The sequence below is a fragment of the Musca autumnalis genome, unplaced genomic scaffold (assembly GCF_047663935.1).
Source record: "Musca autumnalis isolate F117 unplaced genomic scaffold, ASM4766393v1 scaffold_4, whole genome shotgun sequence".
Lineage (NCBI taxonomy): Eukaryota > Metazoa > Arthropoda > Insecta > Diptera > Muscidae > Musca > Musca autumnalis.
Genome location: NW_027411977.1, coordinates 217,722,613 through 217,749,462, shown reverse-complemented (window position 1 = coordinate 217,749,462; position 26,850 = coordinate 217,722,613). Strand labels below are relative to the sequence as shown.

Genomic DNA, 26,850 nt, shown 5'->3' with positions numbered 1-26,850 from the left:
CAAATCTATGAAAATTAACACGGCTAACAATCTAATACAAAAAATATTTTGTCTCAGTGATATGGAAAATACAAAAGAAAACACAAATAAAATCAAAACACTATTGCTAAAAAACAATTATCCATTACCCATGATTAACAATCTAATAAAAAAACATTTTGAACGGATGAAAATCAAACAAGTAAAACGCAAAGATACAGAAGAGAAACTCTTTCTGAGTATACCATACATACCAAAGCTTACTGACAACAGTACCATTAGAACAATAGCAACAACACAACAGAACAAAGTAGCAATAGCATACAAATCCAACCACACATTGCAGAGAGTATTTACCAACTCTTATGTTACACGCTGAAACTTTCATACGAAACTTTCCCATTATTTTGGCGTTCTTAGGTCGAGTTCCCCATTACAGTAATTTCATAAAATTACGTTTGTATGGAACTCGATCTATGAACGCCAAAATAATGGGAAAGTTTCGTATGAAAGTTTTAGCGTGTAACATAAGAGCAAGAAAAGAAAAACCGAAAAACTCAAACAATGTGACGTCGTATATGAAATAACTTGCAAGGGGAAGCAAGGGGAGACGTGCAATAAGGTGTACGTCGGAACAACAAAAAGGATGCTGAGCATAAGAATAAACGAGCATGAAGCCGATGTAAAGAAAGGCAAAGAAAATACAGCTCTAGCTCAACACATTAAAGAATTCGGACACAATGCAGATTTTACGAATATAAAAATATTAGACAAGGAAAACAAAGAGAATAAAAGATACACTCTTGAGAGTTTGAGGATCCAAGAGAGATTATACAAATCAATAAACACTAAAGAAGATAAAGACAACACCAAACTTCAATATTCAGTTGCGATTATTTAAACAACGACGGCTCTGTGATATAGATTAAGGATTTTTTTGCTGCAACATTTTTTATATATTTTTAGTAATTATTTTTCAAATTATACAAATTTCTGTGTGGTGATGTCCAGTTTTTTATATAATTTAAGAAATAATTCTAACAATGATATTGAAAACTAATTGTAAGTAAACAAAAAACGATAATCTGAAAAATGTATTTGAACAACAATGTAATTTTGTCGTAGGATTTTCTAATAAAAAACTCCTGAAGAAGTTGGAAAAAGACCAACGAAACGTTGAGTTAAATATGAAATAAATTAGTTTTATTTATTCCATAAAAATAACTGACCGAATCAGCCCGGTGGAAACACTTTTTATTAAAAGATAATTATCGATATTACCCAAAAAAAATCTATATCGACTGTACTATAGATATTTTGCCAGCTCTACTTTATAGGGGAAGTACGTATGTGATGACGTCAATGCCCCAACCATTACTTCACATATTTGGATTCGGTTGATTTTTATGAATCATGTAATATTTATTAATTTATACAAAACAATAAGAATTTTTAAGGGGAATTAATATTAATTTTTTATAGAATAGTATTATTGTATTTTAATTTGTTAGACATATGTACATATGTATATGTTGTCTAAAATAGTTCAAAAACGGTTTGTTAAAAAAAAACATAAAACAGAATTCAGAGATTAATATTTTTGTTTACATGGTAGAATTGTTTTACCATGATTCAAATGAAAAAAAAAAAATTCAGCTTGATGTGTTGATGTCTTCAGTATTGATATCCCACGGCAGCGGGTTCTTACGTAGCGGAATTACCAGAAACCACTGAGTTTCGGCCAGTGGCTGGTTCTACGTAGGTTCCAAAGCTGCTGTTATTATACCGCATTCTTTTCGCATTTTTTTCGGTTTTGTCCAAAACTAGTCTAGACAAGTCATGATCAGTTTCACATAACTTTTTCCAACCTTCCGTTTCTGTGACTGTTTTAATATTCTTTACTATAAACTGAACTGCGTTGGTTTTGAGACGTGCATTAGCGAGGCGATCGGCCAACAAAAGGATATCAGCAACTGTAGCAATCTCCATTGTATTTATTAAAATATTTTCACACATTATCTGCAAATCCAATAGCGAGTATTTGTTAGCAGCAATAAAGAGATCTTTTGCAAATGTTTCCAATACATCACCACCTGTGTACAAAAATTTTAGCATTTCCTCAATTACTTCGGCAACCATATCATCTATTCGTATGAGATTAGTTTTATTTTCTTGGAAGTTATTGCGAAACATAGCAGCGAACACCGGACTGCGACCACATAATATTGCTTTGTGGGCTTTCAATTCAATACCATCTTTTGCAATAAGAGTTACATCGCTAAATTCTTTACAGGCCAAAATATTAGCAAATTCCTTTTTAAGATTGAGGCATGCTACAGTATTGTACAAGGGTTTTATATCAACCTTAATAACGTGGTCTGTCACTTCATTAAATTCATCACTATCATTATCATAGTATGCATTTTCATAAGCCATAAAACGAATTCTACTGTCTATAAGATCTGTTGTAATCTTTTTAGTAAAAATTTCGTTTTCTCTAGATATCGTAACTTGAAATAGTGTATCGTCCTTTTCGCTGGTTGAGAGTAATTCTATGTAAATCTCGATATTATGTGTGTTCGTTTACTCAAAATTTGTACAATTTGTTACTGGATGTTGTTCGTTTACTCTACAGTATAATGCAAAAGAGCTTAGTCGATTGCAAGAAGTTACTGGACTTGTACGAATTTGTACAAATTATTGAGTAAACGAACACACCTATTGTCAGTATCATCATCATCTTCATCAATATAATCTTGTATTGCCACCAATCTCCATTTGGTTCTACCACTTGCACTATTAATTGCAATTGAATCAGAATAATATTGAGTTTGTGATTCATTTCGTTCATATTTACTAAAGTAACATGGCGATGTTTGGAATTGGAACTTATATTGAGTATCTGATAATTTAGTTAAAGACATTTTCGTTGAATTTAAAGAAAACAATTCGCGCGTTCCAATAGTTAAGTTGGGAGTAGTTGATTGGCAAAGCCACGAAATTGAAAATTGAAGCAGACGACAAAAATCCGTCGATCGATTTGGTTCATAACGCCGATCGACTGCATTAGAGAACGTTGTCAGCCGCTCGAATTGTGACAGTTAACTGACAGTTAACGTACTTTTAGGACAATTTCCCGGCGGCAAATAACAACTTTTATTTAGCTAAAAGGTTTATATACGGTATTATTAACAGATTACAAAAGACATTTTTCAGTTAGGTTTTGATATTCACGAATAGAAATCGGCATCATGGGCTGGCATATTCGCAAATGAACAAAAGGGAAATGATAACATAGTTACCGTATGTTACCAATTTTCTTACTCTTATGTTACTCTTATGTTACACACTAAAACTTTCATACGAAACTTTCCCATTATTTTGGCGTTCATAGATCGAGTTCCATACAAAAGTAATTTTATGAAATTACTGTAATGGGGAACTTGACCTAAGAACGCCAAAATAATGGGAAAGTTTCGTGTGAATGTTTCAGCGTGTAACATAAGAGTTAGCTGTGTTCCATTACTTACCCGAGGTTACCATTTTTACCACTTGTTGCCATTTTTAACCTGCAAAGCTTTCCTTAACCCTAAAAAGTGGTAAAACTGGCAGCAATTTTTAAGAGAGTGAGAGGAGAGAGAGTGCAAATATGCCTTTCTCTTCTACATACCACAGGCTGTCAGTCAAATTTCTTCAGGCACAAAATGGTCGAACTGGGTTTTCGACATTTGCTTGACACATATTCGATAATGAAGAAAAAGATGAACAAAAAACAGAAGAAAAAGGCGAAAGCTGTAAAAACAAAATTAAAAACTTTGAAGCATTGTGGCGTTTTTTTATTGGGATAGCGTTTGCAATTTTGTTTTTTTTTTTTCAAAATAGTCTGGCTTAATCCCATTGTTGTTGTTTTAATATTTTAAAACAACTATGTATTTTATTAGTGGAAAAGATTTGGCATTGTTCGCCAAGAGGTAAGGCAGGGAATACTATAGTTTCGATCCACGCCACTGGATCTCATCAGTTCCCTTGTTTCTTGTTTGTGGATATTCTCCGCCGAAGTTATTTTTCAATAACTTCTTCAACAAGAAACTTTTTATACCCAAACATCAATCGTCAGCTCGAAGTATAAAGGTAAGCAAAGAAAAAAGTTCAATGAGAAGTTTTTCCTTGGCTTACCCCTTGGCGAACAATGCCAAATCTTTTCCACTAATAAAATAGTTGTTTTAAAATATTAAAACAACAACAATGGGATTAAGCCAGACTATTTTGAAAAAAAAAAAAACAAAATTGAAAACAAATTTCGCAAAATAAGAAGAACGTTACAGCTATTCAAATCCCGCAGGAGCGATCTACGGAATAGAAGAGACATGGGATGATAATAACAATGAAATTAGACAATCTGCTGAGGTAAAAAATGAAAAACCTCAAAATGAAGTAGAAATTGACAACGTACTTGCCAACAAAACGGTTAAACTAAAATATCCTTTTCTATTCAGACATAAATGGCGAACATCTTCCTTTGGTCCCATTATATGTACGTGTGTTCCGTCAATGCATACGACAACGCCCGGGAAATTTGTTTTTGGATAAAAATAGTTTTTATTTTGACGCTTTTCCCTTTCTGTTAATTTGGAAACAATCCAAATTTTACACAGTTTTTCCTCTATTAACTCCAGAACTTCGCTTAATACCATTGACAATGTGGGCTGAGCCATCCCGAGGTTAAATACATTGCCATGCGATTTTTGAAAGCTTCCTTCTGCAAACAATCTTAAAGCAGCTCTCACTTTAAGGAGTGGCTGTATTGCTGTTGATCTGTGGGTTTTTTACAGCTATTTTAATGCCTCTACTACCTATATAAATAAATAACAGCGTCTTTTGGAAGCCGAAAATAGGCTTTAATTCTAAAAAATTAACAATTATTTTGATCAATGTTGGAAACCAAACAAACTCGCAATACTGATGACAATTCTAAAGAATTAGATTTATCTCTTAAGTGTCGTCTGATAGATGCTACGTTAACTATATCTTCTTCACTGTCATCAAAAAATAGTTCCACTGAGCTTATCATTTTAGAAAACTATAACTTTTGTGTACAACTTGTTCTGATATTTTATTTTTCTAATTTATTGAAAAATCAAAACAAAAATCGCTCCGCTACATCACCGATAACTTGTTATCGTCGATTATTTGCTATCGCTTTACGTAGTGCATTTTTTAAATTTTGTCACAGAGACGATAGACGACGCGACGTGACTCGCCTCGCAATACGGAATCGACCCATTAATTCTGAATGAGAAAAAAATTTCGCTGTCGTAAATTTATCGTGATACGACAGCGATTACGCCAATGACTGCAAAAACGTCTACGCCAAACAATTATTTTGATTGTAAAAACTGTGGGGTTGGTTTTTCTTCTGGATTAAAAGCTTAAACAATGATACAATAAGAAGGTAGCAGCAACTGCCGTTTTTGGTAACATAAGATGTCTTATTGTATCATGGCTTAAACATGATCTATTAATTTTTTTTACCAGAAGAATTCTTTAATATTTTAGCTTTTAAGGACGAATATATTCATAATACCAATCAGTCGTTTCGACACGTCAACTTGCAATTTTGGATACGACTACGCCAACCGTAATAAGGCTGATTATTATTTTTGTGGAAAACAAATATAGAATAAAATAAAACTTGAAATACATATATAAAGGGAGATATTGTATACTAAATATAGACGATCTGGCGGGAATCTTTATAGACGGAAATAAGGCGATCTTCATAGAGAGGGTGTATTAATAGACGATCAGTAGTACGATTCTGTAATTAATTAACGCCAGAATAAGAAGAAATTTTTAAATGTCAATAAATTGTTGCTTCCTGTAAGTTGGCGACAATAATTAGGTAATCGATAAACTCTACCGATAGCAAAAGTGATTTCAGCTTTTATTTATACGGGTATGTTCTGTGACGCACTTCACCTCTCTCTCAAACGACAAAAACCCCTAGTTGGGTTTTGTTGTGTCAGATCCACCTCGGATATTATGGCCCCCATCTAAATATGGTTATATATTGAATTTTTAAAGAAATTTGGGGCTATATCTCTGGAACCAATGCGAATCTTCTTCTGACCTTTGACGCAAATTTGTAGATAAGGACAAGAATAAAATATTTGGGAAAAAATTGAACTCGAAAAACTACATTTATTGCCTCAAATTTCAAAATAATTTGTATAAATTTCCCACAATATCTCCAAAATTGTTAATTTTTTCCTAATGTTTTCTTTTGGGAAAATATTCGCTGGAGTGCCAGAATTCCAGAAATTATGTAATTTTCTATATTTGATCGATTTTGATGGCCTAGATGAAGTTTTTCTTATGTGGCCTGTTCAACAGATAAGTTCAACTAGTCTAGGTCTACAATATTGCTAAAGTCATCAAGGCCAAACTCCTATTCGTTTCTGAGATAAAGGCCTGATAAATGCAAAAAAGTGTAGTTTTAATCCGGTTTAGATGAGGCCATAAAATCCGAACTGGATCTGACAGGACAAAACCCGGCTTAAATTTCCTTTAGAGGCACCTAAGGTAGGAAGACCATATTTGCACCATAGTAGCCCTTTCTATTCTGATTCCAACGGTGTATAACTTTTGTCCCGGAAATGTATTCTTCCCGAGATGTAGGTCTCGAAAGTTCCACCAAAACCCCAAGTTGGACTTAAGTTAAACACATTTATTAAACTCAATTCGTGTTAAAATTTTGTAATTACAGGTAAGTCTTGTCTCTCCGAACGCAACAGTAAATAATATATATGGGGAAGTCCATACTACCCGAGGTAAATTTAAAAGAAATTTTGTTTCCGAAATTTGCATCTATCCGTAGGAGAAAGTCTTAAATACCCTGCCGAAGGCCGGTTATTTGGAAAAAAATTTAAAATTTAGAGGAAAATTTTGTTCCCGTTCCCGAGGATTGCATCTGTCCATAGGAGAAAGTCTTAAATCGCCGGCCAAAGGCCGGCTATATTCAGAAAAAATTGAAAATTTAGGAGAAAATTTTGTTCCCGTTCCCGAGATTAGTACCTGTCCATAGGAGAAAGTCTTAAATCCCCGGCCGAAGGCCGGCTATTTAGAGAAAAAATTGAAAATTTAGGAGAAAATTTTGTTCCCGTTCCCGAGATTTGCACCTGTCCATAGGAGAAAGTCTTAAATCCCCGACCGAAGGCCGGCTATTTAGGGAAAAAAATTGAAAAAAAAAATTGCATTGACCTATTTTTCGGGAAGTGTGGACTTCCCCCATATAATTGTATTGGGGGAGACGAGACTTACCAGAAAGTCCCAATTTACATTGGGCGAGTTTACTTGCGGCAATTGTCAGTTTGAAGGTGAGAGAGGTGAGGCATATGTTAACCCTTTGCCTCTCAGCACCCTCTCTCACCCACAAAATGACAATTGCCGCAAGTAAACTCGCCCAATGTAAATTGGGACTAATAATAAAATTTTCATACGATACGAGTTTAGTAAATATGTTTAACTTAAGTCTAACATAGGGATTTCCGGAACTTTCGAGGCCTATATCTCGGCAAGTATACATTTCCGGGACAAAAATTATACATCGTTGGAATCAGAATAGAATGGGCTATGTGTGGGGATAATGCTGATTTTTTCCGCCTGGTGCATCTAAAGGAAATTTGTTCCCAGTGTTGCATAGTGTAAGAGTAAATAGGGTGAACAAAATGCTTAAATCGTGAAGTGAGAGGTGAAGTGTGTCTCAGAACATATCCGATAATTTTCATTCATAATATTGCGTTTTAATTTTGTTGGTAACTGAAAAATTAGTTAGGGAAACCCACTACAACATATCTAAATTATACACTGCATAAAATTGTTGACAACGTCGTCCCAAATGCTACGTCTCGTATTTATTGGAAAATTAATATACATTTTTTATAGTCCATTAATTAGTTTAAACATATACATATGTTGTCTAAAATATGTAGTTCGCGAAACAGATTATTGATAAAAAACATAAAGTATTCAGAGTGTGATATTTTTGTTAGTTTAAATAAATAAAGAGAAAAAATTCAGCTTGATGTGGGCTTGATATTAAAATGCTACTTCATTGAAATGCTACTTCTCATATTTGGAATTGGTTCATTTTTATGAATCATGTGATATTTATTTATACAAAACAGAGTTTTCAATGGAAAATTAATATATATATTTTATAGTCCATTAGTTTAAACATACATATATGTTGTCTAAAATAGGTAGTTCACGAAACAGATCATTAACAAAAAAACATAAAAATGTATTCAGGGTATATTTTTGTTGGTTTGGGGTAGAACACACACATTGATATATACTATAGATTCGGCAATCCGTTGCTTTCTATGCTGCTATTACTATCCCTACTACCATCACTACTATAACGTACGTACGATGCTATGCTGCTAATACTATCACTACTATACCGTACGTATCTATCACCGCTATACCGCCGTCTTTTCGCAGTTCTTTCGGTTTCATCCAAAACTAGCCTAGACAAGTCATGGTCAGTTTGACATAACTTCTTCCAGCCTTCCGTTTCTGCGACGGTTTTAACATTGTTTACTATAAACTTTACTGCCTTGGTTTTGAGATGTTCATTAGTGTGACGATCGGCCAACAAAAGGATATCAGCAACTGTAGCAACCTTCATTGTATTAATTAAAATATTTTCACACATTGTTTGCAAATCCAATATCGAGTATTTGTTAGCTGCAATAAAGAGCTCTTCTACTAATTTTCCCGATATATCGCCACCCGTGTACAAAAATTTTAACATTTCCTCAATTACTTCGGCATCCATATCATCAATCCGTATACGATTTGTTTTATTTTCTTGGAAGTTATTGCGAAACATAGCAGCGAACACTGGACTGCGGCCACATAATATTGCTTTGTGGGCTTTCAATTCACTTCCATCTTTTGCAACAAGAGTTACATCGCAAAATTCTTTACTGTCGAAAATGTTGGCGAAGTCCTTCTTAAGACTAAGGCATACTAGGGTATTGTATAAGGGTTTTATATCAACCTTAATATCGTGGTCTATATCGTCACCTTCTTTATATCCATTATCATCATCTTCATAATTATATACAATATCATAAGACATTAAACGCATTTTACTATTTATGTCTGTTGTTATCTTTTTAGTGAAAATTTTGTTTTCTCTGGATATCGTAACTTGAAATAATTCGTCCTTGTCGCTGGTTGAGAGCAATTTTATGTAAATATCGAATTTTTCAGTTCCTTCATATCTATCAAAATAATCTTGTACTACCACCAATTTCCATTCGGTTCTGCCATTTGTACTATTAATTGTAATTGAATCAGAATAATATTGTTTTGGTGGTTCATTATGTCCATATTTATCAAAGTAATATAGCGTTGTTCGGAATTGGAACTTATATTGATTATCTGATATTTTAGTTAAAGATATTCTTGACATTTTCGTTGAATTTAAAAAAAGCAATGGTCGCGCTATCCACTAGCTGTTCAACAAAGCCACGAAATCGAAAACTGAAGCAGACGACAAACAAATCGGTCGGTCGATTTGATTTCACAACGCCGATCGATTTCATTAGAGAAAGTTATCAGCCGTTAGAATTGTGACTGCGACACGGTGCACAGAGGGGAAATTTGTGTTAAAATTTGATCAAAAGCCATATTGTCTGTTCCTTTACTTCTGAAAATTGTGAAACCGGCAAAAGTAGTAAACGTTTAAAACTGCTCCCATATCAATTATATTGTGTCTGAAGTAAAGGAACGCTTTTCGAGTAAAAAGTTGTAAAACTTGAAGATTCTTGAACGTAAAGGAACAATGCTATAGAAAGCTTATTTATAGTCGGATTGATATAAAATTGTGCACAAAGCATATCTTCTGTACAAGGATTAATCCTATAGAAAATAATGAAAATCGGTCCAGATTTGGATGAAAATCACTGAAATTTGACACATGCAACCAGAACTAGCCTAAAAAAACATTGAGACAATTTTCAAACTAATCGGTACAGATGTATATATAGTCCCATATACATATATTTCATTCCAAATTTTAGTTTTTGAAACTTACTAAAATTAATTTTTTCTCAATTCACATGAGAAAAGCCGTGAATTTTTCTGAATAATGCCATGGTAGAACAAATACAAGGTAAAGTTAATACTACAACAAATACAACTCGAACAACAACCACAAAGAAATTTGTTTTTGTTTGTAACGTTACTGCCAGTTGTATTTGTAAACAAAACAAGGAAATGTCTATAAATTATTGGAATTTAAAAAACTAACACTTTTTCACATTTGGTTGAATATTTTAGAAAACATGAATGAAAATTCGTGACATTTTCAATTTTTATGTTTCCACATCATTCCACTAAATGCATAAATTCTCGCAGAAAGTAGAATTCTTGCAGAAAAGTTCGGGGTCGCTGGAAATTCATAGAAAAAGGAGAAGCTGCTTCAATGTTTTGTTTTAGAAATCAAAGAAGCACATGTTTATTAGGGCTTTATTTTTTTAAATTTTAACAAAATACCTCACATATTAACGAACGTTGTATCGCCTCTACAAGCGGGGATTTATGCTTACGGCTTATCGTTCGAACTTGGAGGAGGTTACATATCATTGATATGAAGAAGTCTTTCTGGGAAATGGTTTTTTCCGAATGATATATTTTTTTTTCAAAAAATATATGTCCCTAATGTACATCGAACATAGAAATAAATACATAAAATGTCGTATGGAATTTGACACTAACACTACAACCCAGTTCAGTCAGCTGGGTATTGCTGCTACCTTTTCTTGTTCTACCATGGAATAATGCAGACATATTTGACAGGTGTTGGTTTAGTCTGATAATGCCCGTAATTTCTAGCTCTAGGTAACCGGGTAGGTAGCTACCTATTAGTTATCTTTACCTAAGCGTTTGGTAATTTCTACGTGTCATTTACCGAGGCGTGTAAATTTTGAAAACATGTGGTAACATTGGTGATTTTCATTCATGATTTCGTAAAAACATTGCCACATATAAGTGTTTTAAAATTTTTAACACATTGGCAACGATCAACCAGGCAAAATCCTTGGTGTAAGTAACACGGCCGTTTTTGACCCGGTAACGTTACTTATGGATTAAAATTATGAAATTTTGCCTACACGGGGGATATCTATGAACTCATAGATAACTACGCGTAGAAATTACGGGCATAAATAAGAGTCCCGGTTATAAGGCGGAACAAAATTTAGTGTGAGTAAACCTTGCAATTCCATATAAAAATATTTCATATTTTAGTTGAGAAAAATTAGATTTTTTCGGAATGGCGCAAATATGCGCAATTTTTTATGATTGAATCTTATATTTGAGACTCAAGCGCATAAAACATTAGAAGAAACTATGGTCGGGAAACGACGGGGAAATAGACTTTTTCACTATTGAAATTGTATCAATCTTAAAAATTATCATAAAAAATTTTTATAAAGTGGATATGTATCACCATTATTAAAGAGCAAAGATGTAAAATCAATCTGAAAATTTTAAATGCTAATCTTGTTCGGAGACTGTACAAAAACAATAAACCTTGAAAAATATAAATTTTCGCGAAAATAGTGTCATTTTAATGTTCACCTAATTTCTTAGTTTTCGAAAATTTACTTTTTGTTTTCAGTATGACTGAGTTAAATCGACTGCTGCATTGGATTGGTTTATCTTACAAAGTCGAGGATGGTTATAGCAAATGTAGAAAAGAGCCTGGTTGCCGTTTATCAAAATTTTTTCATAAAAAACGATTTTCATATTTTGAGTATTGAGCAACTTTAGGCCTATGTTTCCCCACTTTGCGTCAAAATCCCAAAACATGCCTGTGTGACGTAGGCGTCCAGACAACTGCAAAACCAGTTGTAAAATTATAAACGAAAATCATCGATTTCCTTTTATTTTACGTTCACATATTTTGTTTTTGTTCTTTTGTTCTCAACACATTTTTTTATTTTATTTATTTTTATTTATGATTGTCTAAGTCTGGAGTTTCCCCCATTGGCTTAACTTCATCACTTTCCTCTTTGCAGAGAAAAATGTTTACAAAACGCACTGACAGCTTGCAAAATTTACTGATCGCTACCAATATCATGATTTCATCCCGGCGAAGGGAATTATCAATTGGCTTTTCAGTTTTTGAAATGATGATTTTTTAGTGAAAACCTGAACTCTTTAAGCATCGAGTATTCTCATGTTAATGAGAATGATGCTCACTTTTCGGCTTTCCCAAAAAACACCAGAACAAAATATTTGCAAGCTGACAGCACGATTCAACTAAGAAATCATCGATTTCTGTTAAGTTGAAATAACATCAACACAGTTACCTGTGAGTATGTCGTTGGAACAAAATTCCGTTTTGCGCGAGCCTTCGCTGTTTTTTGTTTGTTTTGTTTTAGTTGAAGATTCAATCATATGATTGTCTAAGTCTGGAGTTTCCCCCATTGGCTTAACTTCATCACTTTCCTCTTTGCAGAGAAAAATGTTTACAAAACGCACTGACAGCTTGCAAAATTTACTGATCGCTACCAATATCATGATTTCATCCCGGCGAAGGGAATTATCAATTGGCTTTTCAGTTTTTGAAATGATGATTTTTTAGTGAAAACCTGAACTCTTTAAGCATCGAGTATTCTCATGTTAATGAGAATGATGCTCACTTTTCGGCTTTCCCAAAAAACACCAGAACAAAATATTTGCAAGCTGACAGCACGATTCAACTAAGAAATCATTTTTTATTTATTTCAATTTATATTTGCCTAGTCTTTCGACCTTAAGCTGTATACTACATTATAATGTTTATATAACAAAATTAATATAAAATAAAGTAATAAGTAAGGAATATTTCAATAATTATCTCCCTTATTTTTACAAAAATGTCAAAAATTTTTTAACCCGACTGTCTTTGAAAAAATAATGGACAGCCGGAAGACAGCCGACAAATGTATGTATGGGTTAGTACATCAGAGTTGTATTTGAAGACAAACTGCCTGGTGTAAACGCCTTGTAAGCTCTATCGATAGCAACAGTGATGTCAGCTTTATTTAATGGGTCGATTCCGTATTGCGACGCGAGTCGTGTTGCCAGTTGCAATTTTTCCATTACGTGTGGCAAAAGTCGCCATAAAATGCATTTTCCGGCGACAACAAATTAGCTGTCGCCGTGCATTTTTACAAATGAATAAAAACGAAAAATTGAAACGTAAGTAACATTTTCATTTATTTTAACTGAATTTATTTAATATTATACAAAGATGTAAATATATAGTTCTATGTCTTTGTATTATATACGTTTTACGGTGTTTCAGTACTTATATTGGTAAAAACTACTGCAAAACAGCAATTAAAAATGCTGCTTAAAAAAATAGAAGCCCACCCAAACGTAGCCCGTGGAGTCAGACTTTTTGGCGAAACTAAAGCCACTTTTGAAGAAATGTGGAAGAATGTTGCGGAGCAATTAAATAGTTGTGTGCATACACCAGATGAATGGCACAGAGTATGGACTCATTTTAAATCCAAACTAAAGAAAAAAAGTTCGCAAAATAAGAAGAACATTACAGCTACAGGAGGTGGGCCATCACAAGAAATATCTTTGTCTTCGATGCAGCAAGCGGTAGCCGACTTTGAATTAATTAATTTGGTTCCAAATCCTGCAGGAGCGATCTACGGAATAGAAGAGACATGGGATGATAATAACAGTGAAATTAGACAATCTGCTGAGGTAAAAAATGAAAAACCTCAAAATGAAGTAGAAATTGACAACCATGGTACAATAATACAGGTAGCATTATCAAGCCAGCTGATGGTAATGTAATGTGTCAATTGCATTGAATTGATGTCAAATTTTGACATCTTATGTTACCAACAATTGCCGATGCGGTTACCTGTGTATTTGTACCATGTTGACAACGTACTTGCCAACAAAACGGTTAAACTAAAATATCCTTTTCTATTCAGACATAAATGGCGAACATCTTCCTTTGGTCCCATTATATGTACATGTGTTCCGTCAATGCATCCGACAACGCCCGGGAAATTTGTTATTGGATAAAAATAGTTTTTATTTTGACGCTTTTCCCTTTCTGTTAATTTGGAAACAATCCAAATTTTACACAGTTTTTCCTCTATTAACTCCAGAACTTCGCTTAATACCATTGACAATGTGGGCTGAGCCATCCCGAGGTTAAATACATTGCCATGCGATTTTTGAAAGCTTCCTTCTGCAAACAATCTTAAAGCAGCTCTCACTTTAAGGAGTGGCTGTATTGCTGTTGATCTGTGGGTTTTTTACAGCTATTTTAATGCCTCTACTACCTATATAAATAAATAACAGCGTCTTTTGGAAGCCGAAAATAGGTTTAAATCTAAAAAATTAACAACTATTTTGATGAATGTTGGAAACCAAACAAACTCGCAATACTGATGACAATTCTAAAGGATTAGATTTATCTCTTAAGTGTCGTCTGATAGATGCTACGTTAACTATATCTTCTTCACTGTCATCAAAAAATAGTTCCACTGAGCTTATAATTTTAGAAAACTATAACTTTTGTGTACAACTTGTTCTGATATTTTTTTTTCTAATTTATTGAAATCAAAACAAAAATCGCTCCGCTACATCACCGATAACTTGTTATCATGGTACAATTAGAAAGGTAGATGCCTCAGCCCAGCTGATCGAATCTAAAACGTCAAAAAACTATGAATTCGCCATGAAAAATCAAAACAAAAAACCATATGATTTGGTAAGTAAGAGATAGCATGTCTACACTTTATAGACAAACACAAGCGATAAAAAGAGACAACAAGAGATCATTGGGCGAAAATTTTGACAGTTTACATTACAAAAAAAGTTGCTTTGTTGTAGCAATTCGCCGATGCATCTACCTTTCTTATTGTACCATGCTTGTTATCGACGATTAGTTGCTATCGCTTTACGTAGTGCATTTTTTAAATTTTGTCACAGAGACGATAGTAGGGATACGCAGTGGAATGCAATAATCGGTTTTTCGATTATACGGTTTTCGTGAAAAACTTAAAACTCGATTTTCGGTTAGTCGATTATTTGAGAGTGTACTAAAAGTCGACTTTCGATTATTCGTTAACGGCCGAAAACCGATTATAATCGAATATAATCGACCATTTTCGTTGATGCGATCCATGATGTATATATGTATAAAAAATACCGTCCCCTACACGGTTTTAGCACAATAGTAAACTACGACTAATAGTCGTCCACGATTAATAGTCGACAACGAATAATAATAGACTACGACTAATGGTGGACTACGAATATTAGTTAACTCCGAAAGTCGATTAAGAAAAAATCCGGTTTTCGCACAGTCAATAGTCGATTACGACTTTTAGAAATTTTACGGCTAATAATCGATTAATCGATTAACCGAAATCGGTTTTACGTATCCCTAGACGATAGACGACGCGACGTGACTCGCCTCGCAATACGGAATCGACCCATTAATTCTGAATGAGAAAAAAATTGTCGCTGTCGTAAATTTATCGTGATACGACAGCGATTACGCCAATGACTGCAAAAACGTCTACGCCAAACAATTATTTTGATTGTAAAAACCGTGGGGTTGGTTTTCTTCTGGATTAAAAGCTTAAACAATGATACAATAATAAGGTAGCAGCAACTACCGTTTTTGGTAACATAAGATGTATTATTGTATCATGGCTTAAACATGATCAATTAATTTTTTTACCAGAAGAATTCTTTAAAACTTGATATTTTAGCTTTTAAGGACGAATATATTCATAATACCAATCAGTCGTTTCGACACGTCAACTTGCAATTTTGTATACGACTACGCCAACCGTAATAAGGCTGATTATTATTTTTGTGGAAAACAAATATAGAATAAAATAAAACTTGAAATACATATATAAAGGGAGATATTGTATACTAAATATAGACGATCTGGCGGGAATCTTTATAGACGGAAATAAGGCGATCTTCATAGAGAGGGTGTCTTAATAGACGATCAGTAGTACGATTCTGTAATTAATTAACGCCAGAATAAGAAGACATTTTTAAATGTCAATAAATTGTTGCTTCCTGTAAGTTGGCGACAATAATTAGATAATCGCTAAACTCTACCGATAGCAAAAGTGATGTCAGCTTTTATTTATACGGGTATATTCTGTGACGCACTTCACCTCTCACCTCACGCCTCAAGCATTTCGTTCAAACACTTTACGATTACTTTTCGAGTATTTTTTGGACGGCCTAGGGTGTACTCTTCTTTTTAAATACCCTAATGAATCTTAGCCCTAAGAAGTTCGCAAAAAATAAGAGTAAATTGGGTGAACAAAATGCTTGAGTCGTGAAGTGAGAGGTGAAGTGTGCCTCAGAACATACCCGATAATTTTCATTCATAATATTGCGTTTTAATTTTGTTGGTAACTGAAAAATTAGTTAGGGAATCCCACTACACCATGTCTAAATTATACACTGCAAAAAATAGTTGACACTGTCCCAAATGCTATATTTTTTATTCAAAACAGAGTTTTCAATGAAAAATTAATATACATTTTTTATAGTACATTAATTAGTTTAAACATATACATATGCTGTCTAAAATAGGTAGTTCACGAAACATATTATTAATAAACATAAAGTATACAAAGTGTGATATTTTTGTTAGTTTAAATAAATAAAGAGAAACATTTCAGCTTGATGTGGGGTAGAAAACATGCCTCCTCGGCATTGATATATATTAAAATGCTACTTCTCATATTTGGAATTGGTTCATTTTTATGAATAATGTGATATTTATACAAAACAGAGTTTTCAATGGAAAATTAATATACATTTTTTATAGTCCATTACTTATGGGTCTATCTTGTATTGCAACTAAACTTGAGTTGCGTTGTCAGTTGTCTGCGCGACTGAGACGAAATGTTGTACCATTAATGTCAACTCAACTGGGTGGTCTGTTTATCGACCAGTGTTTTTTCAAACTTGAGAACTCTATTCGCCAAAAAAAAAAAAAAAAAAAACATTTTAAAAATAATTGCGCTTTGGATAACTCTTTTGTGTATTCTGGACAATATTTTAATATTTTGGCTGAGTTTTCGAGCAAATTTGGAAAACAACCCAAGATTGGAATATAACCTGCCCATTGAATCTTCGGATCGTCAAGTTTTATTTGCTGTCCCAAAAAATGATAAGTTCGGTGGAATCATTTTTTGATGATGAAGAAAATGTACAGGACATTGCATCTATTAGAAGAAATTTGAGGGACAAGTCGAATCCATTGGAATTGCCATCTGCACTGTAAGCCGATGATCATGTGGAAAGATCTGTATAATCAGTAAATTATTTCAGGTTTAAGGCGTATTTTCGATTGCCAAAGGATGCCGTAGTTTACGTTGTGGAAACGTTAAAGGATGACTTCAAAGTAAGTTACAGATCAACAGCAATACCCCCACTTTTAAAATAGTGCGCAGCGTTGCGATTCTTGGAGGACGGAAGTTTCCAAAAGTCCCATGGCAATGATTTCAACAATTGCATGGCTCAATCTACATTGTCGAGAGTATTGAAGGAAGTTGTCCACTTGATAGAAGACAAATTGTGCCAAAATTGGATCGTTTCGAAGTTGACAGAGGAGGAAAAAGGCAAAATAAAAACCATTTTTATTCAAAAATGAAATTCCCTGGTGTAGTTGGCTTTATAGATGGAGGATGTTCGTCATTTGTACTTAAACTGAACCTACTGTATTTGTCACCAAATTCATTTGCAAAAGATTTGCTGCTGTCCGCTCCAAAGGCGATAAATTCACTTATTGTGATGAACCACCACCAGTGTCGTTGAAGTTTATTTTATTTTGAGGCGTTTTCTTTTTCAACTTTGCTTTAAAGTGAATTCAGACTCTGCCACTCTTCAGGTGTTCGTGTTGGAGGTTCATGGCTGTTTAAACTGCCCGAAATGGACCTCCACGCTTCCCGAACTCCACGGGCTAAGTTTGGATTTTCACTCAGTTTATCAATTAATATTTCGAACTGCTGCTTTGCTGCTTTTCACCATATTGATACACAAAATTTATTAATGATGCAAAGAATCAATAATTGTTAACAAAATGTTTATTTTTTCCTTCTATTTTACTTCTTGTTTCTTCGAAAATGTTCACTGTAACTGAAAATTGGTGGTTGCTGAAAAACAGACGCTCCGTCAACTGAGATTCGCAACTTCAGTTGAGAGTTGCCATACGTGGATCAATTTTGACAACTGGCAACGCCACTCAACGATAATTGTTATCGATGATCGACCCTTTAGTTTAAACATATATGTTGTCTAAAATAGGAAGTTCACAAAACAGATCATTAATAAAAAAATACACACATTGATATATATGTACTATAGATTCGGCAATCCGTTGCTACTACTATCACTACTAGGTATACCGTGAGTAGGATTCTATGCTGCTAATACTATCACTACTAGACCGTACGTAAGATTCTTTGCTGCTAATACTATCACTACTATACCGCCGTCTTTTCGCAGTTCTTTCGGTTTTGTCCAAAACTAGCCTAGACAAGTCATGATCAGTTTGACATAACTTTTTCCAGCCTTCCGTTCCTGTGACGGTTTTAATATGGTTTACTATAAACTGAACTGCCTTGGTTTTCAGACGGTCATTAGTGTGACGATCGGCCAACAAAAGGATATCAGCAACTGTAGCAACCATCATTTTATTAATTAAAATATTTTCACACATTGTTTGCAAATCCAATATCGAGTATTTGTTAGCAGCAATAAAGAGCTCTTCTGCAAATTTTCCCGATATATCACCACCCGTGTACAAAAATTTTAACATTTCCTCAATTACTTCAGCATCCATATCATCAATCCGTATACGATTCGTTTTACTTTCTTCGAAGTTACTGCGAAACATAGCAGCAAATACTTCACTGCGGGCACATAATATTAATTTGTGGGCTTTGAATCAAGATCTATTTAACAGGTCACGTAAGTAGCACAACAACAACTCTTTTTTGGCAGAAAACTCTTCAATATGTCAAAATGTTTGTTTACGTTTTCATACAATTTATTCACAATAACAAAATATTTGACATATTGAAACCAATCAGCTGGCCGTTTTACACCACCTTATAATTTCATCATGCTTTGAATTCACTTCCATCTTGTGCAACAAGAGTTACATCGCTAAATTCCTTACTGGCAAAAATGTTGGTAAAATACTTCGTAAGGCTGAGGCATGTTACAGTATTGTACAAGGGTTTTATATCAACCTTAATATCGTGGTCTATATCGTCACCTTCTTTATATCCATTACCATCATCTTCATAATTATATACAATATCATAAGACATTAAACGCATTTTACTATTTATGTCTGTTGTTATCTTTTTAGTGAAAATTTTGTTTTCTCTGGATATCGTAACTTGAAATAATTCGTTCTTGTCGCTGGCCGATTCCAATTTTATGTAAATGTCGAACTTTTCAGATCCTTCATAATTATCGAAATAATCTTGTACTACCACCAATTTCCAATCAGTTCTGCCATTGATACTATTAATTGCAATTGAATCAGAATAAAATTGTTTTGGTGGTTCATTATGCCCATGTTCATCAAAGTAATATAGCGTTGTTCGGAATTGGAACTTATATTGATTATCTGATATTTTAGTTAAAAACTTTCTAGACATTTTCGTTGAATTTAAAAAAAAGGCATTGGGCGCGCTCTCCAATAGTTGATCAACAAAGCCACGAAATCGAAGCAGACGACAAACAAATCGGTCAATCGATGATTTCACAACGCGGGTCGACTTCATTAGAGAAAGTTGTCAGCCGTTCGAATTGTGACGGCGACACGGTGGCCTGTTTCTTTACTCTAAAGCCACACGCTGAAAATTTCATACGAAACTTTCCCACTATTTTGTAGAGTTGGGTAATCTAGTTCCTAGTTCCTTGTACTAGTTCCAAAACGTATGAGTAACATCATGAAATATAACGTGTGATAGAAAGTCCATATTTACATTTGGCAATTTTCCTTGCGACAATTGTCAGTTTGTTGGTGAGGGAGGGCGTTGAGAGGCAAAGGGTTACCATATGCCTCACCTCCCTCACCTTCAAACTGACATTTGCCGCAAGGAAAATTGCCTAATGTAAATATGGACTAAGTATACGAAGTTTGTTCAAAGAAAAATGTGGGCCATTGGAACTGCGAAGTGAACTAGATAGTTCCATATAGTTCCTTTGTCACAACTCTACTATTTTGGCGTTTATAGATCGAGTTCCCCAATACAGTAATTTCATAAAATCACTTTAGTATGGATCTCGATCTATAAACGCCAAAATAATTTAATTTTTTTAATTTTAATTTATTTCACAAACACAGTAACCTAGCCCATAGGGCCATGTTCCAAAAACAGCTATACAATAACTACTCGTACTCTACAATTAATAATGGGAAAGTTTCGCATGAAACTCTTATGTTACACGCTGAAACTTTCTTACGAAACTTTCCCATTATTTTGGCGTTCTTAGGTCGAGTTCCCCATTACAGTAATTTCATAAAATTACTTTTGTATGGAACTCGATCTATGAACGCCAAAATAATGGGAAAGTTTCGTATGAAAGTTTTAGCGTGTAACATAAGAGAAAGTTTCAGCGTGTAGCTTTAGTAGAGCTGGCAAAAAATCGATGGCACTATCGATAATATCGATTGTTATTTAAAAATTAAATATCGATAGATAGTTTTGCCTATCGATATTATCGGAATAAAAACCCCTAACCTAAAATCCATTGAAATAAATAGAAATTTCACTGCTTTTCGGTTATGTGTGTGTAAGAAAGTAGGTCCGTAGTCACACGTACACATTGTTCGGTAAAATAAAATTTATTTTTTTATTATTTTTAATAAATTAAAAGCATTTGTTTATTCTCCTTTACATTTCTGTGAACTACTTTAGCATAATTTCATTCCGCCATTTTCATCTCCAAAATAATGGCGATGACAACTTAACGATAATATCGATAGCAATCGATATTTTAAAACATTATATCGAAAATATCTAATGTTGGGAATATCGATGGTTTGCCAGCTCTAAGCTTTAGAGTAACTTTCTATATGGCTATATCACACCAGCATCAATCTCGTAAGTTATGACAGTTCTTTTTATCCATACCGCATTCTTTATGTTTCGCATTTTCCATACTGCTTTTAGGGCCAGTTTCACTATGTCGAAAGAAAATGAATGCGAACGAAAACCACCTAAACTTTGCTTTTCATGGTAATATTGACTTTGTTTTTGCTTCGAAACAACTACAAAATTTTAAATTATACACGAGTTTAGTAGTTTTTCTTTCGTTTTCATTTTCGTTCGACATAGTGAAACGGGCTGTTAGTTTTTTTCGATCACACCGCATGTACACTTCCGTTAACATAACCTATAAATGTAAACAACACAATGTAAAAAACCTAACAAATACTATGTTTACATTTAAGAAATCCACTCGATTTCAACTGTGAATTCCTTTGCGTATACGTCAAATGAAAACTCATCTATAATCGATTGGACTTCATTTGACGTTTGAGCAATGGAATTGACAGTTGAAATCGAGTGGATTTCGTAAATGTAAACATAGTAAAACACTATTTATTTTGCTAAAATGTCTCACTTTTGCATTAGGTCTGTTCGATAACCCAAAAATTTGTACAAACTTTTACAAAATGCTTTTCGATATCAAACTTGTTCAATAAAAGAGATAGTTGCTAGTACTTGCAAGAACTTGCAAATTCTTTTCACTCGTGAAGTTATCGTACAGGCCTATTTTCTGTACTCATTTTTTCATTTCGATTTTCATCACATACTAGAGCTGGCAAACCATCGATATTTCAAACATTAGATATTTTCGATATAATATTTTAAAGTATCGATTGTTATCGATATTATCGTTAAGTTGTCAACACCATTAATTTGGAGATGAAAATGGCAGAAATGTCAATGCTTTTCTTGACATTATAAACAAGTAGTTCACAGAAATGTAAAGGATAATAAACAATTGCTATTATTTTATAAAAATATTGAAAAATGCATTTTACTTTTCCGAAAAAAGTGTACGTGTATCTACGTACTTACTTTCTCACACACACAACCGAAAAGCAGCGAAATTTATATTTATTTCAATGAATTTTAGGTTGCGGATTTTTGTTCCGATAATATCGATATGCAAAACTATCTATCGATATTTTATTTTTTAAAAATAATCGATTTTATCGATAGTGCTATCGATTTTTTGGCAGCTCTATCACATACCCGAATATTCGATAGAAAAAATAATTATCGAAATTAGCCCAAAAATAAATCCATATCGATAGTGCTATCGATATTTTGCCAGCTCTACTTTACAGGGGAAGTACATATGTGATGTGAAATGGATTCACTGAGAATTCCAGAACATTGCCCGTATATCCCCGCTTAAGAAGTCGTCAATGCGCCAACCGTTACTTCACATATTTGGATTCGGTTGATTTTTATGAATCATGTAATATTTATTTATTTATACAAAACAATAAGAATTTTTAAAAGGAATTAATATTAATTTTTTATAGAATAGTATTATTGTATTTTAATTTCTTTAGACATATGTATGTATATGTTGTCTAAAATAGTTCAAAAACGGAGTTTATTAAAAAAAAAAAACATAAAAGAGAATTCAGAGATTGATATATTTGTATTTGTATACATGGTAGAATTATTTTACCATGATTCAAATAAAGAAAAAAATTCAGCTTGATGTGTTTGATGTCCTCAGTATTGATACACCATCGGCAATTCCACGGCAGCGGGTTCTTACGTACCGGATTGATCAGAAACCACAGAGTTTCGGCGAGTGGCTGGTTCTACGTAGGTTCCAATGCTGCTATTATTATACCGCAGTAGTTTCGCGTATTCATCCAAAACTAGCCTAGACAAGTCATGATCAGTTTGACATAACTTTTTCCAGCTTTCTGTTTCTGTGACGGTTTTAAAATTGCTTAGTATAACCTGAATTGCCTTGGTTTTGAGACGTTCATTAGAGTAACGATCGGCCAACAAAAGGATATCAGCAACTGTAGCAAACTTTATTGTATTAATTAAAGTATTTTCGCACATTGTTTGCAAATCCAATATCGAGTATTTGTTAGCAGCAATAAAGAGGTCTTCTGCAAATTTTTCCGATATATCGTTACCCGTGTACAGAAATTTTAACATTTCCTCAATTACTTCGGCATCCATATCATCAATCTGTATACGATTCGTTTTACTTTCTTCGAAGTTATTGCGAAACATAGCAGCAAACACTTGACTGCGGGCACATAATATCGCTTTGTGGGCTTTCAATTCAATGCCATCCTGTGCAACAAGAGTTACATCGCTAAATTCTTTACTGGCGAAAATATCGGCAAAGTCCTCCTTAATACTGAGACATACTACAGTATTGTACAAGGGTTTTATATCAACCTTAATATCGTGGTCCGTCTCTTCATTAAATTCATCATTGTCAATATCATAATATACATTTTCATAAGTAATAAAACGTATTCTCTGCTCTATAATATCTGATGTCATCTTTTTAGTACAAATTTGGTTTTCTCTAGATATCGTAACCTGAAATAATGTGTCGTTCTTGTCGTTGGTTGAGAGTAATTCTAAGTAAATCTCGAACCTGCCAGTTCCTTCATACTTATTATAATAATCTTGTACTGCCACCAATCTCCATTCGGTTCTACCACTTGCACTATTAATTGCAATTGGAAAAGAATAATATTCATCTAGTGATTCATTTTCTGCATAATTTTTAAAGTAATATGGCGATGTTCGGAATTGGAACTTATATTGATAATCTGATATTTTGTTTAAAGACATTTTCGTTTAATTTAAAGAAAACAATTGGCGCGTTCCAATAGTTAAGTTTCCAATTGTTGATTGGCAAAGCCACGAAATTGAAAATTGAAGCAGACGAAAATATATCCGTCGACCGATTTTAGTTCTCAACGCCGACCGACTGCATTAGAGAACGTTGTCAGCCGTTCGAATTGTGACGGCGAAAGTTTTTTGTTAGTTACAGGCATGGTATAATGTCCAATTTACATTAGCAACTTTTTCGTCATTTAGAGCTGTTTCGTCATTTATTTGCTAAAACAGGCAACATTTTGCGTCATTTACCATACAAAAATAAATGACGATAGCTGCGTCATTTATTCTAAACAACGCACGAAAACACCATACTATTATATGCAACCCTGCTTTATCGTCATAAACTACCAAAAATGCAACTGTTTTATGATGTCTTTGTTTGTTTGTGTGTTGTAGAAAAACAAAAATACTCAAACGATGACAAAAGTGCAAATAAATGTTTAAAAAAACTGCAAAAATTATTATTTTTTTTTTAATTTTGAATTAAGTCAAGTTATTTGGTAAACATTAGTGTTGTGAAATACTTATTTTTCGGAATTAAAATTATTGTGTGCGTGTGTATGTGTTATTGTATCCGTGTGTATGTGCGATTGTGTGCGTAAGCAAATGACGCAAAAAACAGATGTAAATACACTTCATTTGTTTCTAGGATTTCGTAAAACGAAATCATTTAATGTAAATTGGACATAATAATGTATAAGGTAGTACTATGTTTACATTTACGAAATCCACTCGATTTCATCTGTCAATAGCTCTGTTCCTTTACGTTCAAGAATCTTCAAGGTTTACCACTTTTTACTCGAAAAGCGTTCCTTTACTTCAGACACAATACAATTGATATGGGAGCAGTTTTAAACTTTTACTACTTTTGCCGGTTTTACAATTTTCAGAAGTAAAGGAACAAGCCAAATTTTTTTGCGTATACGTCAAATGAAAACTCATCTGAAATCAACCGGATTTCATTTGACCTTTAACCAATGGATTTGACAGTTGAAATCGAGTAGATGTCGGAAATGTAAATGTAGCACAAGTTACAAAAAAAGCAACCGTGAGCGTAAAGTATCTCTAAAGCCATATGTTGAAACTTTCATACGAAACTTTCACAGTGGTTGGAAACTCTTATGTTACACGCTGAAACTTTCATTCGAAACTTTCCCATTATTTTGGCGTTCTTATGTCGAGTTCCCCATTACAGTAATTTCATAAAATTACTTTTGTATGGAACTCGATCTATGAACGCCAAAATAATGGGAAAGTTTCGTATGAAAGTTTTAGCGTGTATCATAAGAGATAGAGTAGTTAAGTCCCGGTCCACACTAGCGTTAATTTCATTAAAAAAATTTCATGAAATTAGGCGTTCTTAAATCGAATTCCCCACTACAGCAATTTTTTGATTTTACTCTACTATGGAAGTCGATCTAGAGACGCATAATTTCATGCAATTTTTTCAATGAAATCACTCTAGTGTGGACTGGGACTAACATCTAGTACAACTGAACGACCTAGTTTACAATAGGTCTGTCTGGTTACCCTAAAATTTGTAAGAAATGTTGCTGGAAGTCGTCTGTTAACACAAAAAGACAGCAAAAGTGAGCGATTCGAGAGAGACATTTTGACAGTTCTTTTACTGAGAGTTTGTAAATTCTTGCTGGATAAATTTCTTCTAGCAAGAACTTGTAACTCTTCTTCTTCCTGAAAACAATCAGTCACCTGTTTTTAATTTTTCGTTGATTTATGTTTGTGAAAATTAAAAACAATTTTATTGCGGAAATAGCAAGTCTAACCCCCATTACACTATGCAACACTGAAATTGCAAACAACTTCTAGTATGGATTTTTTGAAAGTACATATTTAGACTACAAAAACCCTAGTTGGGTTTTGTCCTGTCAGATCCAGTTCGGATTTTATGGTCTCATCTAAACCGGGCTAAATCTACACTTTTTTGCATTTATCAGGCCTTTATCTCAGAAACGAATAGGAATTTGGCCTTTCTGTCTTTAGCAATATTGTAGCCCTAAACTAGTAGAATTTATCTTTTGAAGAAACCACATAAGAAAAACTTCATCTAGGGCATCAAAATCTATAAAATATAGAAAATTTTACATAATTGCTGAAATTCTGGTCAGTATCGGCTAAACTATTGGGAGTTGAACCAAGTAACCTTTTGCAAAAATATTCCAAATAAAGTTCTCAACAATTCTTTAGAACATTCTGAAACTCTAAAATGCTTACTTCATGTTGTTTCAGCTGTATTGTGCATCATATCTTTTACAACACCTATTTCAAACACAGTTCACACCAACATTTTACAACACTGACATGTTCTGAAGAGTTGTGTATTAAATTCCAGGGAATATTTTTCCAAAAGAAAATATTCAGAAAAAATTAACGGTTTTGGAGATACGGTGCGAAATGTATAAAAATTGTGGAATTTTTGCATATATTTTGAAATTTGAGGCAATAAATGTAGTTTTTCGAGTTCATTATTTCTCCAAATATTTTATTCTTGTCCTTATCTACAAATTTGCTTCAGAGGTCAGAAGAAGATTCGCATTGGTTTCAGAGATATAGCCCCTAATTTCTTTAACAACTCAATATTTAACCATGTTTAGATGGGGCCATAAAATCCGAGCTGGATCTGACACCACAAAACTTAACTAGGATTTCTTGTCGTTTGGGTCTGTACTTTCAAAAAATCCTCAGCTCGAATTGTTTGCACAAGATCACCTTAAAAATGTTGCACAGTGTTATTATAAGTCTTCTTTTGTTATAGTTTGTACCGAACAGATTTATAGCGTTCCGGTTAACTTAATGTTAAAAGTGATGATTGAATTTCAAGGAGGAGCTTCTTACCATTAACTTT

The 26,850-nt window shown here is 33.6% G+C and overlaps 4 protein-coding genes across 4 annotated transcripts; 1 reads left to right on the top strand and 3 right to left on the bottom strand.

The window, feature by feature from the left end:
• Positions 1-1,683: 1,683 nt before the first annotated feature.
• On the bottom strand, positions 1,684-3,522 carry LOC141403245 (speckle-type POZ protein-like). Its single transcript, XM_073985430.1, has 2 exons — positions 3,510-3,522; positions 1,684-2,432 (listed from the first exon to the last, which is right to left on the bottom strand). The coding sequence occupies exons 1-2, from the start codon at positions 3,520-3,522 to the stop codon at positions 1,684-1,686; spliced, it is 762 nt and encodes a 253-aa protein (XP_073841531.1).
• Positions 3,523-17,047: 13,525 nt separating this feature from the next.
• Positions 17,048-18,426, top strand: LOC141402460 (uncharacterized). The gene is made up of 3 exons (XM_073983775.1): positions 17,048-17,337; positions 17,389-17,461; positions 18,224-18,426. The coding sequence occupies exons 1-3, from the start codon at positions 17,225-17,227 to the stop codon at positions 18,356-18,358; spliced, it is 321 nt and encodes a 106-aa protein (XP_073839876.1). The 5' UTR covers positions 17,048-17,224; the 3' UTR covers positions 18,359-18,426.
• A 28-nt stretch (positions 18,427-18,454) lies between these two features.
• LOC141403244 (speckle-type POZ protein-like) lies at positions 18,455-18,955 on the bottom strand. The gene has a single exon (XM_073985428.1). The coding sequence runs from the start codon at positions 18,953-18,955 to the stop codon at positions 18,455-18,457; it is 501 nt and encodes a 166-aa protein (XP_073841529.1).
• Positions 18,956-22,737: 3,782 nt separating this feature from the next.
• On the bottom strand, positions 22,738-24,803 carry LOC141402467 (speckle-type POZ protein-like). Its single transcript, XM_073983835.1, has 2 exons — positions 24,705-24,803; positions 22,738-23,678 (listed from the first exon to the last, which is right to left on the bottom strand). Exon 2 carries the CDS (start codon positions 23,637-23,639, stop codon positions 22,881-22,883), a length of 759 nt encoding a protein of 252 aa, XP_073839936.1. The 5' UTR covers positions 23,640-23,678; positions 24,705-24,803; the 3' UTR covers positions 22,738-22,880.
• Positions 24,804-26,850: the final 2,047 nt, after the last annotated feature.